The sequence below is a fragment of the Dipodomys merriami genome, unplaced genomic scaffold, assembly GCF_024711535.1.
Source record: "Dipodomys merriami isolate MVZ:Mamm:240054 unplaced genomic scaffold, mDipMer1.0.p SCAF_5, whole genome shotgun sequence".
NCBI lineage: Eukaryota > Metazoa > Chordata > Mammalia > Rodentia > Heteromyidae > Dipodomys > Dipodomys merriami.
This window is the reverse complement of record NW_027206068.1, coordinates 9,553,239-9,568,063: the sequence shown is the minus strand read 5'-3', so window position 1 is coordinate 9,568,063 and position 14,825 is coordinate 9,553,239. Positions and strand designations below refer to the sequence as shown.

The window sequence follows — 14,825 nt, the reverse complement described above, 5'->3', positions numbered from 1 at the left end:
CATGCAAATGACACTTTAACACATTAAAGTATTTGGAAACCAGCCATCTGTTTTGCTGTGTGGTCTTACACTAATAAACAAAAGATACAGTATAAGGCCAAGCGGGCAATGAAAGAGAGGGCTAGCTGCCTTTGAAGTTTTCCATCCACTTTTACCGGCAACCTCAGAGCCCAGCAGCCGAAGGGAGGGCACTGGCCGCCCTTGATATGGCCGCAGTTACTGTGCCTGCAAAATCCAGGCATCTCCTTGTTAAAGGGATGTGTGGAAAATCTCAAGGGTACTCTAGAAGGCCTACAAATCCCAAGTTCTTTTTTGAAGGTTTGTCTCTCCAGCCAATCCTTTTAAAATACCCATTGGGGGAAGGAAGTCATATGTCTGTATTTATTTGTGAAGCTGTGAATTTTCTGCTCAGCTCTTAGGGTTCAAAGCCTGCAAAAATGTGTTAAAAGTAAAGAACAAGTGACAAGTGGTGTGGGAGAAGTGCCATTTTGAGCCCTATCATTTGCTGGCTTCCCCTGTGGAAGATCTGATACATTGCTTTGGTCAGAAGTCACTTGGATATTCAAAGATTTCAAAGTGGCTTTCCACCAACTCACCTGGAAGAACCAATTGAGCCTAAAGAGAAAAAAAAAATGTTTTTCCTGACTCCTGCCATATGGAATCAGAACTGTGGACCCTTCACAATCATAATGACTGTGGATCCTACCTGAGTCTGAAAGGAATGAAATCCATGAAATCCACAACCCAGAGGCAGGGAAGGGGAGCCTCTGGAATGAATGCTGATGAAAAGAATGGATAGAAGGACATAAGAGCTTACTGAAAACAGATTGTATTCAATTTAGAGAATGAAATATACTGGAACACTACATGAAAGATCTCAAAACATAGAAGGAGGGGGTTGTCGGGGGCTCATCCTCACAATATCTTTATACAAGAGGTAATTAAATATGAGTCTCTTCACTCCTGGTTCACTGATGTGAAGAAAGACTGACTGAAGGTAGTTTCAGCTTTTGAAGGGGACTCTGTTTATATATATGTCATCATTCAGCTAGAGGTGAAAAGGTTAGCACTTGACCCAGGAAGTATCTGTGTTTGTTTCAAAAATAGATCTGCTTCATAAATTTCTTCACAATTTTTTTCCATTTTTAAGTTAGATTATAATAAAGGAGCAGTTATTTTAAGAGAATCAACAGAGTAACTAGACATTTGATTAGGCGAAATAACATTCATAGGGGAAACTCCAGCTACATGGTAATGAAACATCATTTTTATTCAAGAAAAGGCCCACTTCTTTGAAAATACACACCACCCTTCCTCTGCTTCGTAGGCAAGTTTGTTGGAAGCAACAAATTGTAGTCTAGTGAAATACACAGAAACTTAAGCATACCTGAAACTGGAATATATTTATTACAGACATCTTAAGACCCGTAAACTCTGCTCTGGATCTTATCACTCCAGGATCTCAGAGCTGTTCATGATTGTACAGGAAATGAGGAATATCATAGGTTCACAAAGGATAACTGATAGAACTCAGTGTGGTACTTCAGGGACATCAAAACATTGTGCGACATGCAAAAGACTATTCACGAATCACACAAAATATACATTCATTGTGCCATCCATCACATTAACAATTGAACTGCAAATACATCATATCCAGCTAAGATAATGGTGGAAAGAAAATGTTGATTTGAATACCATTAGGTTCCTAACAACCCAACACAAATTTTAAATGGAGGTGTACAGAGAAGCAAGAAGAAATGGATAGGGTTGGGGGGAGAGGACATGATGCCAGGATTCTGAACCTTGTGCTTTTCAGGCCTTCTTAATTCAATGAAAGAACAATTTGAGGCACCTTCAGAGCCATCTGATTGGGTTGAAATGAGAGTATTCTTTCATCTCTAACCACATGTAAAATTGAGAGTTTGTCCACCCTGTCTGGTTTGGTCACCTAATCTAAGCATTTCTAGAAACTCTGTATAAAGATAAATCTCTCAGGACAAAGTATTTACAATTAGCAAACTCACATGAAATTGAATTAAATTAAAAGATGAATTAATTGTGTGAGCACAGTCATATTGCATCTCCTCTTCATGAACTCTTCAACTTTCTCTCTATCCTACTTTTAAGGGCAAGGTAGAGGAGAACTGTAAGTATACACTTAAATAAAAGATAAAATGCCTCCCTTCTGAGCATAGTTTTTTGCTGGCAAAAAAAAAAAAAAAACTACTTTCCAAAGGACAGCTGAAAGGAAAAGACCATTGGCTGAGAAAGCTGCTAAAAGCAAGGATGGATGTCAGAGCCCCTCAGAAGTTGCTGCAGATACCCAGTGTGGATTAAGGAGTTAATCTCCAACCAAGTATCTAGAATTCTCTGGAAACACAGTATCCTGGCCAGGAGCCTCCACAGATAGGATCAGAAAGAAAAAAGGAGAGACTGAAAATGGAAAGGAAGATAAGCTAAGAATGTGCTTTGGGTAAGAAATCCCAGCCCAAGGCGGCGGCGGAGTCTGGGGTTCAGGCGGCCTCAGTGGGAGGTAGGCAGAGTGTCTGAGGTAGAAGACCCGGGCGAAGGAACGCAGGGTGAGGAGCTGGACTTCTCCGAAGATTCCTCAGCCTTTTCATCGCTTCCAGGTGGAGTGGCCGGAGAGATGGGCAACAGCCCTTCCTTCTCACGTTTCTTCTGCTTCATTCGGCGGTTCTGGAACCAGATCTTCACCTGGGTCTCATTGAGCTGCAGGGACGCAGCAATCTCCACCCTGCGGGCCCGGGTCAAGTACTTGTTGAAGTGGAACTCTTTCTCCAGCTCTGTAAGCTGCTTGGTGGTGAAGTTGGTGCGCACTGCGTTGGGCTGGCCGACGTAGCCGTACTCTCCAACTTTCCCTGGGCGGGGGAAAGAAAATGAGGAAAAGAAAAGGTCAAAATTCATAAACCGATAGGAGACCCCCTGCACACTTCAGGGCAATATTCCAGGTGGATCAAGAAACTTCTCAATGCAAACCCGGCTGGGGAGGGTGAGTGATGAGGTGTGAAGTGCTAACCCGAAGTCAACCATTAGCATGGTCAGATCTGTGATTAATGGACATATTAACGAAACACTATCACCACCTACACCCCCCAACACGTTACACACCTACTTCCTGAACATTCAAACCCACCAGCTCCAAAGATTCCTTTGCCCCAACACATTTGGCCAGTCCCTCACAACCTACAACACTAGCCAGAAGCAAGAACCTTACTTAAAAAAAAAATCATTATTACTTTTCCATGAAAACTAGACGAACCAGCTCCTTCCAAAAATCAGTCATGGAGCTTTTTCTGGCCGGCAGGACTGACCTGTTTTGGGAGGGTTTCTTTTGACTTTCATCCAGTCAAAGGTCTGAGCTGAAGAAGACGTTTCCGACGCAGGGGAGCGACAGGCTTCTTGGTGGCTGGCGTGGAGAGGGGACAAGGAGTTATTATACGTAGCCAGGGCCAGGCTCTGGTGCTCTTGTCCATATGAGTGGTGAATATATTGAGGCGAGCCCACTGCGCCCCCAGCATAACCCTGGTGGTGGTGGTGATGCTGGACCATGGGAGATGAGAGATTTCCAGAGTAAACAGCGGGAGCGCACGAGGGGTACCCACCGTTTATGTCTGCTTCCTGATTTAACCCGTAGGGGCTGTAAGGCGCACCGAAGTTTTGCGCGCCGTAGCTTGGACCACAACTCGAGTGCGAGTAGGATACCCCCAGGTTCCCAGAAGTCTGGTAAGTGGTCGGCTGAGGGTGGTGATGGTGATGGTGGTGGTGGTGGTGGTGGTGGTGGGGCGAGCTGATCTGCACCCCCCTGCCCACTAGGAAGCGGTCGTCGCCGCCGCAGCTGTTGGCACTGACCGCGCAGGATTGGAAAGTTGTAATCCCATGATCAGAGGGGTAGGCTCGCGCCGAACAGGTCCCGGAATCGCCACTGCCAAGGATGGGGTATTCCAGAAAGGAGCTCATTCTCTCATTGTCCATCTGTCACAGAGTGACCGGGTCCTGCGAAGCCCTGGGTGACCGTGCCAACTTTCTCACTTCCTCCATGGGGCCGAAGAAGAAAAATGATATGAATGTACAGTGCGCAAGAGGGGGGGCGGGTAGGCGGAGGGCGCAAGGGGAGGGGCACGTGACTTTGTCAGCCAATGACGGAGCTCGCTGCGAAAGTTTGTGGGCTCCGGCGGTGATGGATCGCTGTTTCAGTGGCATTTAAATCCCCGGCGCTCCTCAGTCTAGGTGACGTGCCGTCGCCCCCCCAGGCAGCCCAGGCGGCGGCAGCTGCAGCTGCGGCGGCTGCAAAGGCAGATTCAGAGCGCTGGAACCCAGGGGCGCTGAGGCTGCCTTCTGCGCGCGCCCGACTCCGCTCGCCCCCCCCACCTCCGGGAGGTGGGGGCTAGGAGGCATCCCCCGCCCCCTCCCCACCGCGATCAGAAAGATGAACTGGCAAGAGGTGAGAAGGGATGAGGGTTTCCGGCTCTCCTGGGGCGGGAATCAGTGACCCCGAGATCTCGGGGTGGCTTCATGGATCCCGGTGGAGCCGGGAGCGCGCGGAACCGGAAAGCCGGGAGTCCGGCGGACACTGTGCGCTAGGCTTTCCCGGTCGCTTCCACCGGACAGCTCCTGCTGCGAAGCCACGGGGACTGTGAGGAGCTCAGAGAACGGTGGAGCAGGGCGTGGCTGGGCCACTGGCTTTGCCAAGCTCAGAATGGACCGGGTCGTGTGCAGAGGACTAGCTGGGAGGACTGGGGTGGGTGTGGAGGGGATGGCGATCAGAAAAGAAACTTCCCTCCTCCACCTAAGCTCTTCGCCTGGAAACTTCCTCAGGGCATTAGCATAGCAACACTGAGCTTATGTAATTCGACCCCCGGGGGCGGGTGAGCTCTTGAAACCAAGCTGGCTGAAAAAGGCCTGGCACGGCCCGACTTGTCGCGCGCTCTTTCCTCGCTCTCCGCCCCTTTCTCTTTCCTTGCTCAGCTTTGCTCCGGGAGCCCTTCCAGATCCTAGGCAACGCGGCCGTGGGAGTTTGAGGGGGATAGGAGGCGGGGGCGGGGGAGGGGGGGATGACGCCAGGTGACGTGGTCAGCGTACCCGCCCCGGGGTGCGCTGCAGGCCATCTGCCGGCCCTACTAGACCCTGGAGCCTGCGCGCTCGCTCGGACGCAGGCCTCAGAGGGCCAGACCAATAGCTTCTGCAAAGTATGCAGAGCTCCCCACCACCACCACCACCACACACACTCCCACCCCAGTCATGATGTTTTTATTTTCCTGGAGGACCACATTAGTAGTTGGAGAGCCTTCTTTTTCCACTACACCCCCAATCTTCACATCTGGAGGGAGGAGGAGGGGGCTGGCAGGTGGGAGAGGCTGGGGACAGATGGCTGAGGGTGGAAAGACGGGACACTTTCCTCTTCCCTAACAACATCTCCTCCCCTTTCCAACGGACTGTGTAGTTGCTTGTGTGAACCTTCAAGACTTTCCCCAAGAGAGATATGTGCAAATCTAAGCGTCATCTCAGGCCAGGGGCCTGTTCCCCATCCCCCACCCCCATCCTGCACTGATGTTGATGGGGTTGTTAATTGTTGTTTACTATTAGGTTTCTTGTCAACCCTGGGCTTGCAGAGAGAAAAAGGCCAAGCAAAGAATTGACCTAGTCAAATAGGAGAGATCACAGACGAAGCAGCCTTGCAGCCAATGATGCATAAATTTTATTCTGACCACGTTTGCAACAAATGAAATTAATAATAAGGATTATATGTGGGTTGGGGGGTCTCTACTTTCTCCACCTCTCCTACCTACTAGGAAGAGGAAGTTTTGCTCCAGACTAACATATTTCCGAGTTAGTCACCCCATGTCTTCTGCATTCTGTTTTCTACATACAGAAATGTGCCCCCCACTGCATAAGGGAAAACCTATGCAGCCTTTTGAGACCAGGCTGCCTCAGTACCACTGGACCCACACACATATTTCCTTTTGCAATGGTATTTCTCTGTGACCTTTGACCCACACCCAAACATGGTTAAGGGGAAGCCCAGAGAATAAAGTTCCTCCTGCCTCAGTTTCAGCTCCTGGGGAATTCGCATTCTGGAGAAGGCAATGGCCCCTATCTCTCAGGCGTTTTCCTTGGGATCCCCAGGCCTCCTACTATGGGTCAAATGAGCCCTGGGATGTAGGGTGCACGATTGGGGGGGAGGGGCGGGTTACTGCCAGTGGAGTGTATTTGCTGTCCCAGTGATCTGTTCTCTCTCCCAGCCAATGCTTGTTGCTACCCTACCTCCCCTTGCCGCATTCTTGTCTCTTTGTGGGCCTTGGCCACGGTTTGTACTGTCCTCCTGGCTTCCAAACACCTACCACAAGTCTGCCTCCCCCCCCCCCCCCCATCCCCTCTCCTGGAAGCCAGTGAGGTGTTTTCTTGTTATCTCAAACTTACAGGCCTACAGACACAAGTCAGCGACCACCCCTCCTCTGCGCGCTGACCCCGCTCCCCACAGGCCGGACGCTCACCGCACGGCCGGCCTGCGCTCGGCCGGCCGCCCGGAGTCCTGCTCTGCCCGCACAGCTCACAAAGACAGCCTCCCCTGGCCTGGAGCCCATAGGCTTCCGTAGCTCGCGTTCCTCCTCCCCAGCCCCCACTCCGAGGAATAGTGGGGGCTATTTCTTGGTGTTAGAGACCCTTGGTCCTTTGAGCAGGTAGGCCAGCGATCCTGCACTAAAGTCTCTTTAAACGTCCCAGGAGAGTGGATGAAAAGCAAGCTTGGTCAACATTTAAATGATCGTTTGCAAGCAGTTCGATCGGCCTCGTTCTGGGCTCTTCTACCAGAAAGGGAAAGGGTGAGGAGGAGACAAAATGCCGCCGAGGCCCTGAGCCGCTCACAGCATTCGCTGCTCAGCCAAGCTGTTGTTTTTAAAGAGCAATAAAAATGAATTATGACTAAATGCCTTCTAACTTAATGCCTTCGGACGGGGATCCCCAGCAAATACGTAAGAGGATTTTTATTTGTGCATGTGTTCCTGCAATTGATCTCTTTGATGACATTCTCATTCATAGAAAGCAGTTGATTTATGAGCTTAGGACGAATCGTATCCAGGAGTGGCGCAGCCCTGGCCGCAGCCAGGATGCCCTGCTCGGCGCTGAGCCTGGGGCGGGAAACCCGCCTCAGTCCCCAAATGCCTCCTGTGCCTCGGGGATTTAGTGGGCAAAGGGGTGAAAGGAGGTACTAAAAAAGATTGTCATTTCCTAGGCTTTGCTGTTAAGAGCTGGGTTCTTAAATCAACCCGCCCCACACACATGTTGCTTTTTCTCACGGTAAGTAAATATCCGTCAGAACAGAGCTCAGAAAGGGAGAAATAAATATGGGGAGACAGAAGAAAGGGGGGGACCTAACGGTTCAGTGACACACCGTACCTAGATCAGATTTTATTGATATTTCACTTAAAGTGCTTTCCCCCCTCCTCCCTTAAAAAAGTGTGCTAGTTTATAATTTAGGGGAAAGAAATTCTCCATTTTAAATATAACTTGCTAATCTGACTTTAGAGCTTCAATGATCCATTATTTATGGTGTAAACAGATTTAAGAATGAAATATTGATTCTTTTGACCCCAGGGGGTGGGGGGGGAGAATGATTCTGAACCAGAAGATTGGAAAGAACCTCTTCTGCCTTGGAGTTCCAGGCTAGTAATCATTGTTCTGTTTTATTTATTTTTCTATCTTTTAGGTCTGTTTTGCCTGAACCTATCAGCTGGGAGATTAATCGACCACACTGAAATATGCCCGGATGGGAGGAAAACTTGTGAGGGAGGGGTTAAAATGTAGATGTTTGAAACAAATGTGTATAAATAAAGGATTTGTTGATAACTTAGTTTAAAACATGGAGACTAGCAGCTAGTTAAAGAAACTCCACATTATTCATTCCTAGAGCTGGGCATTTCTGTAGGCACTTTATGTTTCTACTTTGTAAAGCTTGAGCTTTAGCACACCATAGGCTGCCCAATTCTGTTTTTATTACTAATTTAAGCCTATACTGGAAACCAAAAAAAAATTTTTTTGAAACACTTGTCAGAAGCCCTAGCCATTTTCTGGCTTCATTCTTTGTTGCTATCTGTTGAAGACTTTGAGCGTGCCACCTTAATAAATATATTAAAATTGAAAAGAAGGTAAATTGTGACCAGAATTTTATTTACCACTTTAGACTAACGGAAGAAGAAAGAGAAACCATTATGAGTCTTGAGAAAGAGAGGGAGAAAAAAATTAGAAAGCTACTTATAGCAAAGGAGAATTTATTCTACCAAAAATACGCATGACAATGCATCCTAATGTAATACAAAAATAAAAAGAAAGTGACCATACAATTTTTGATCACTTTCTTGCAGGCCTTATGTATTGCTTTCAGGAAAATCACAGAGAGCTGTTGGATTGGATTGGGTTTTAGACATCTGAAACTCCAACATGATCGGTTAGAAATGGCTCAGAAACTGGGTCAGGAGAAATTACAGAAAATCCTCATCATTTAAAGGGGAGAAAAGGGTAGGTCAAGAAGAAAATTTAAAAAAAAATCAACTCCAGGAATTAAAACAAAAAAAAGAAGGCAAAACCACCTGATCAAGGAGGATTTTGTTTTGTGATGCTTTGATTTGCTTTAATGATTTTTAGTAATTCAGATGCTGCAAGTCGATTGTGGTGAGTGTGTCTGTAAAAAAGTCAAAGCTGTCAGTTGAAATATCTACGGGACTGTCCAGGGAGCCTGGTAAACTGGGGGAGACTGCATCTGAAAGCTGCAAGCAGGAATCTGTGGAGAAAACGTTAAAGTCCTGCAAAGAGGGCACTTCGAGGGCCTCGGGACTGTCATTGTTTAGGCCAGCTCCACAGTTCTGGCCCATTGTTGACAAGCAGTTAGGAACAGTGGGTGACTGGTGCTGAAAATGTTTCAGATTTTTCTCATTGCTGGTTAAAGGCGAAACTGGGAAACTTTGGGAGTCTCCATTGTGTCCATTGGGAGCCTGCTGCTGAGAGAGGGCATTTTGCTGAAAAGTGTAGCCTTCCCTCTCCAGAAGGGCCCCGGAGACGCTGAGGGCTTGCTCAAAGAGCGACTTCTCTTCCTCATCCTCCTCCACTTTCTCTGAGTCCTCGAGGCTTTTAAATTTCCCTTCGCTGTTTTGGTTCTCCTTGCACTGGGTCTGCCTCTTGTGCTTCATCCTCCGGTTCTGAAACCACACTTTCACTTGTCTCTCAGTCAGGTCCAGCAGCGCTGCAATTTCCACCCTTCGGGGTCTGCAAAGGTACTTGTTGAAATGAAATTCTTTCTCCAGCTCTAAAAGCTGCGTGTTGGTGTAAGCAGTTCTCAGGCGCCGCGATCCCCCGCCGCTGCCATCGGCTATTTCCAGGGATTCTGCGGAAAGGGAAACCAACAAGAGACACACGCACAGTTGGAGGTGGAGGGGTCCGAGCGGGGTTATTCCACTGGAGAATAAATATAGCAGAAAAGATCAACGGCAACAAAATGGCCGCCCCTGGATGCAGAAGAGAGCTATTGTACTGCCTTTCCTGGGAGCCCAGCTCGGGGAGACCCCCCATCTCCTCCACCTCTCTCAAATTCCTGCCTGTAGCTCCCACCCCCCACCCCCAACCTCTTCATCCGGGAGCAAACTTTATATTAGCCACAACACAATTTATAATTAATGCATCAGCTGCTTAGCTGAGCAAGAGCGATCTATCACTCTTCATTACTGTCAAAAAGCCAAACTCTAGGACAACTAGACAAGAGGAGGTCAGTTCCAACTCAAATAAATCATCCCACATTACCCAAGTTGGGAAAGTTTCCCCCTTCGTCCTAAAAATATGTGCGTCGTCGTGGGGCGCGGGGTCCCTTCCCCTCTCCTCCCTTAAACGCACCCCTGAGCTCACGGGGGGCAGGGGAAAGGCAACCAGGCATCCCTCTCTCCCTCTCCCCCTTCCCTCGCCGCCCACGCTCCCCTCCCCCCCGTAGCCGCTCTCGGGGCAGCCCGGAGGGGGAAAGAGGGTCCCGGGCACCTGGGGCCAAGTCTTTGGACTGACCTTTGTGGCTGAGGCAGGCAGGGCCAGTGGCGGCGGCGGCGGCGGCGGCGGGCGGCAGAGCGGTTTTCTTGGCCGCCTTCTTCTCCTTCATCCAGGGATACTCGGGCGGCTGCAGGGCGCCGGCGGGCACCGGGCTGCCGCGACTGCCCGCGGGGCTCGGCTTGGGGCGGCCGCCAGCGCTGTGGCGAGGGTGACTGCCCGGGTTCAGGCTGGGAATGGTCTGCTCAAAAGGAGGAGGAATCAGTGTCGAGTGTGAAAGCGTCGAGGTCTTGATTGATGAACTTTGAAATGTATCAGCGACAGGGGGAAAAGATGTCAGGCACTCAGCGAGCGATGGCTGGCTATTGATAAAACCAATCTCTCGCTCAAATTCGTAATTCATGGCCTTCTCCTTGGAGCCCCCTCAGAGGAAAAGTTCCCTCTTTTGGAGGGGCTTTGGGGGGGCAAGGCCCAGGAAAAAGGCAAGCGCAAAGGAAAAAAAAAATCTATCATAGAAGATCGCTGCTGGGGTGTTTTTTTTCTAATTCACTGATTACAGCCGTATGGGGACCGCGCTACTATTAAACTATTGAATTCATGGAGACAAGGTTGAAATTGGACCGAATTGGCTGTCACATGATTGCTTCTGCCCAATGACAATTTGGGCTTTAATCAAAAGAAGCCACTGTCTGTTTGATTGATCCAAAAAAGTCGGGAAGGAACGCCTCATTGGGGGCCAGCGAGGCTTTATTTACACTTTTTTTTTCAGGGCAAAAATACATATATGTGGGTGTGGGTGGAAATGCCCGGGAGTGCGTGGGGGCGAGGGTGCCTGCCAGCCTCCTGATCAGCAAGGATCTGGTGTGAGTGTGTGCGAGTGTGAGTCCCGCTGCCGGTCCCGCCGGCGGCTGCCCTCTGCTCCCCCGCACACTCCACACTCCGGCGCATTGTTTGGGACTCGCACCTCACAAATCATTTAAGCACCTCAGTCTGACGCCTGCAGTCATTAACAAAGTAATCCATTAATCTTCAAAGTTTTGACACCCGAGGGCCCGGCATCTCAACCACATAAGTTCTGCTAAGACGTGAGGAAGGAGGAGGGAGGGAGGGAGGGGAGAGAGAGAGAGAGAGAGAGAGAGAGAGAGAGAGAGAGAGAGAGAGAGAGAGAGAGAGAGAGAGAGAGAGAGAGAGAGAGAGAGAGAGAGAGAGAGAGAGAGGAAAATGGGGGCTCCCCTTTTATTTCTGTTTGCTCTATCCTACTCTTCCTCAAACCATTTCTCCTGGATCTCAGAACTAATCTTTCCCCCCTCTCTGCCCTGCTCTCCTCTCCTCTGCTCTCCTCTCTCCCACTTCTTCTTTCCTCTCCCCCCCCTTTTCTCTCCCCTTATTTCCACTCTCATCTCTTCTTTCCTATTTCCTTCTCTCTTTTCCCTCGTCTCTCCAACTCCCTCTCTCTGCGCTGTCCACCTCTCCATCCCCGCAGGAGACCCTCGCCTCCTTCTCTAGGTCCTTTCTGGAATCCGCCCCTGGCCTATTGTTAGCCGGCTTTTCCACCACAGCTTTGCGTCTGGCTCCGGCGGGAAGCGGAAAATGGGAGGCGGCTCTCGAAGCTTCCCGACCTTTCTGCGCCATCAACTTCTCAGGAGTGACTGGAGAAAGATAGATGCATGTGCCAAGAGAGACAGCAACCCCAGGTTCATGTGTCCAAATCCCTGTAGCCAAGAGGCGGCCAGCCAAAGAAATGCCGCCCAGAGCAGGCGCGTGCGGCTCCTGGCATTTTGGGTTTTATACCCTTAGGGCCCGGGTGCGGTGAGTATTTCCGATTTCCAGGAAGTCTGTTGGAAGTGATCAGTAGGGAAGGACTAGATGCTTGTTCCTTTCTCTTCCCTGTCTCTCTTTTCCTCTTATTCTCCCGTTGCTCTGGCTGGGGGCTGGTTGGTTCAGATGCAGCAAATATTGGCAGACTGAATTTCCTCCCACATCTTCCTGCTCCTTGGGCACCAGGCAGGTTTGCACCCGAATTCTGTCCTGGGAAAAGGCACTGGGGAGGGGAGAGTTGCAACCCCAATAAACAATTATAAAGCTGCTTCTCTTCCTCCTCCTCTTCTTCTTCCTCTTCCTCCTCCTCCACTACTGCTGCTTCTTCTCTTCTTCTTCTTCTTCTTCTTCTTCTTCTTCTTCTTCTTCTTCTTCTTCTTCTTCTTCTTCTTCTTCTTCTTCTTCCTCCTCCTCCTCTTCTCCTCCTCCTCGTCCTCTTCCTCCTCTTTTTCTTCCCCCCTCTCTCTCTAATGCTTGAAATAGTATGTCTTGTCCAGTGCTCAGTATTGGAGGGCTCACAGGATAATATTTTTAGTTATCAAACAATAACTTAAAAAGCAAACAAAACAAAAAACACCAAGCTACAAAGACTGAGAGAGAGCATGTGAGTGAGAGAGAGGGAGACCTCTGGAAGGTGCCTCTTTTCCTCCCAAACCTCTGAAGATGGTGATTCATTTTGGCTTCCTTTGAAATGGACCAAGTGATCAGACTCCCCCAGGCCGGCAGGCATCAGTGGCAGGAAAATAAATCATTCTGATGGCCAAGGAGAGAGAGGTTGGCTTGGCAGGGAGAAAAATCTACGTAGGAAACAAGAAAGACTGATCAAGGAACAAGGGCATAACTCTATCTCTAAGGCCGGCATCAAAGGGAGTTTAGGTTAGAAATGAGATATAAAGTGGCCTCCAACCTTGACCAGCCTGAGCACTGCCTTACAGATAGAGATGCTATTTTGGAAAATGTAAGGTTTTTCAGTTTTCTTGCTTTTATTCCAAACAAAGCTCTGAAGGAAGTCTGGGTGCGATCAATCTTGCTCACCAAAAGCCTTGACAGCTTCTGGCCCTTAAGAACACATTTCAGCTTCAAGCTTTTTCCAAGATCAAATGTGGCCGGGCAAAGAGGAGAGCAAGAAACGCAAGTAAATAAGGAAAACTAGTCTTTTTTTTTTTTTTTTAAAGACTGGGGGGTTAGTGGAAAATGCTTCTTTTAGGAAAGATACTTTATGAATGCTGGGATGGTACATTTGGATATTTGCTTTTACTAGAAAATATTGCAGGGAGAAGGGGGGCGGATTACAGAGAGCTGGGCTGCCTCCACATCACTGGTCTTTGTCAGAGGCTGCGTGGGTGAGAGCTTTCTGCCTCCCTCAGTCACTTTAATTCAAATACCATCTGGAAGAAAACCCTTTTCTAAGACTGCTCAACACTGGAATCTTCCCTAAATCTATTACTTTAACTCAGGAGATATTTTAATAAGGATTTATTTATAATATCTAGAAAGCTGGGGGTGAGATCAATATTTTTTCTTTGAAAGCTAAAATGAATGCCTTGACTGGCAAGCTATGGGAAATCATATTAGAATCTCATTTTACAATCTCTGCCCTGAGGGAAGGTAGAAGCGAAGGAGTAGATTTTTAGAAATGAGTTCAAATAGTGGTATTCCTGAAAGATTTTCATCCTTGGGTAGAGATTCATTTATCCCTCCCACCTTCGCTCTGTTCCCTATTTTTTTCCCCCAGGTAATTTTACACATGTCTGTAAAGTGAATTGTTAAACAGAAGACTTGAGAATCTGCTCAGAGTGAACCACTAAAAAGTGGGAGTCCAGTCCTCTCAAACGCTGGTTTCCCAGCCCTCTGCATTTGTGGTATGAGACATAGTTTGGCATGGGGTTTGGGGAGGGAGGAGGAAAAATCCACTTCCCCCACAGGTGAAAAATCTTTGGGGGGAGGGGAATATATGTTAGAGCCTGAGGATGAGGGTGGGGAAAGCCCTTCTCAGTGGAAAATGCTCAGCCTTCTACAGCTGTCCAGCCTTGCATCCTCTGAGTCTTTTTTTTCTTTTTCTTAAAACATGAAGAGGTTCCCCCAAAAGCAGCACTTTGGGACCCAACAGGTATTAAAAATGGCTTCTGTGCCTGCTTTCTAAGGGTTCTCTGAAGGAGCTGGGGAGGGAGTGGATTGTGCAGATAGAGGCCATGATGATGGATATTTTGGATTGCAAACAAAATGGCGACATTTTTCACTTCTGCCTCAGATTTATACAATCCAGGGAGCATGGAGGTTTATTTCTCACATCAGTTGCTCCAGATCCCCCAGATACAGCTGGTTCCTCCTCACTTCCAACTCTGAAGGGGAGGTGGTGATGACAGGCTGTAACCCTGAGGTTTGCGTTTTTTTCTGAATTTGGTTCCTTTTCTCGGTAATTCTGTAACCTGAAGGTGGAACTATTTCCCTTTTACTGGGCCTGACTTTGCCTGTCAGCCAGTCAGTGCATTCAGAAGTGGAAGTGTAGTATTTAGCTCCTGTAGCATCAAATGAAAGACTACTTATATAATTGCATTTTAGTAGAAAGATACCTCCTCCCTCTCTCTTTCTCTCTCCCTCTCTCTCCCTCCCGCTCTCCCTCTCTCCCTGTCCCCCCCTTCCCCTGGGGCCATAAAAAGAAAGCTGGGAGGGAAAACGGAGAGGAAATAAATCCAGGGAATGGCAAATCTAAATTCTGCAAAGAAACTGAAGCTAGGATTCAAGGAAAGGATTCCTTGCAGCCTAAGGAAGGGCTCAGGGAGACTCTACCGAGCTCCTATGGCTGGAATCTGGAAGAAGATTCGGTCCCTCCGGAAGTGCTTCGCTCTACGTGACGATTTTAGAGGGAAAAAAATCTTTCCTTCTGACTTGATCATGGACCGGTAAGCATCCGTGTTGGAGACCCCGAGTCCGATCGTTTCTGGTGAATGCTCAGCATCCTCTAA

At 48.6% G+C, this 14,825-nt stretch overlaps 2 protein-coding genes across 3 annotated transcripts; both read right to left on the bottom strand.

Annotated features, from left to right (window-relative positions):
* Positions 1-1,287: 1,287 nt before the first annotated feature.
* On the bottom strand, positions 1,288-4,103 carry Hoxa1 (homeobox A1). Of its 2 annotated transcripts, none has more exons than XM_069996052.1 (2): positions 3,336-4,103; positions 1,288-2,882 (listed from the first exon to the last, which is right to left on the bottom strand). In XM_069996052.1, exons 1-2 carry the CDS (start codon positions 3,994-3,996, stop codon positions 2,527-2,529), a joined length of 1,017 nt encoding a protein of 338 aa, XP_069852153.1. In that variant the 5' UTR covers positions 3,997-4,103; the 3' UTR covers positions 1,288-2,526. The 2 variants fall into 2 exon arrangements, with proteins under 2 accessions (XP_069852153.1, XP_069852154.1); XM_069996053.1 differs by lacking the exon at positions 1,288-2,882 and having other exon boundaries at positions 3,371-3,430; positions 3,634-4,103.
* A 4,168-nt stretch (positions 4,104-8,271) lies between these two features.
* Positions 8,272-11,119, bottom strand: Hoxa2 (homeobox A2). The gene is made up of 2 exons (XM_069996051.1): positions 10,063-11,119; positions 8,272-9,397 (listed from the first exon to the last, which is right to left on the bottom strand). The coding sequence occupies exons 1-2, from the start codon at positions 10,442-10,444 to the stop codon at positions 8,658-8,660; spliced, it is 1,122 nt and encodes a 373-aa protein (XP_069852152.1). The 5' UTR covers positions 10,445-11,119; the 3' UTR covers positions 8,272-8,657.
* Between the last annotated feature and the right edge of the window lie 3,706 nt (positions 11,120-14,825).

Coding starts and splice junctions, on each gene's coding strand:
- Hoxa2 (XM_069996051.1), bottom strand. CDS start 10,444: ATGAATTACGAATTTGAGCGAGAGATTGGTTTTATCAATAGCCAGCCA. Junction 9,398..10,062: donor TGCCTGCCTCAGCCACAAAG/GTCAGTCCAAAG, acceptor CCCTTTCCGCAG/AATCCCTGGAAATAGCCGAT.
- Hoxa1 (XM_069996052.1), bottom strand. CDS start 3,996: ATGGACAATGAGAGAATGAGCTCCTTTCTGGAATACCCCATCCTTGGC. Junction 2,883..3,335: donor AAGAAACCCTCCCAAAACAG/GTCAGTCCTGCC, acceptor TCCCCCGCCCAG/GGAAAGTTGGAGAGTACGGC.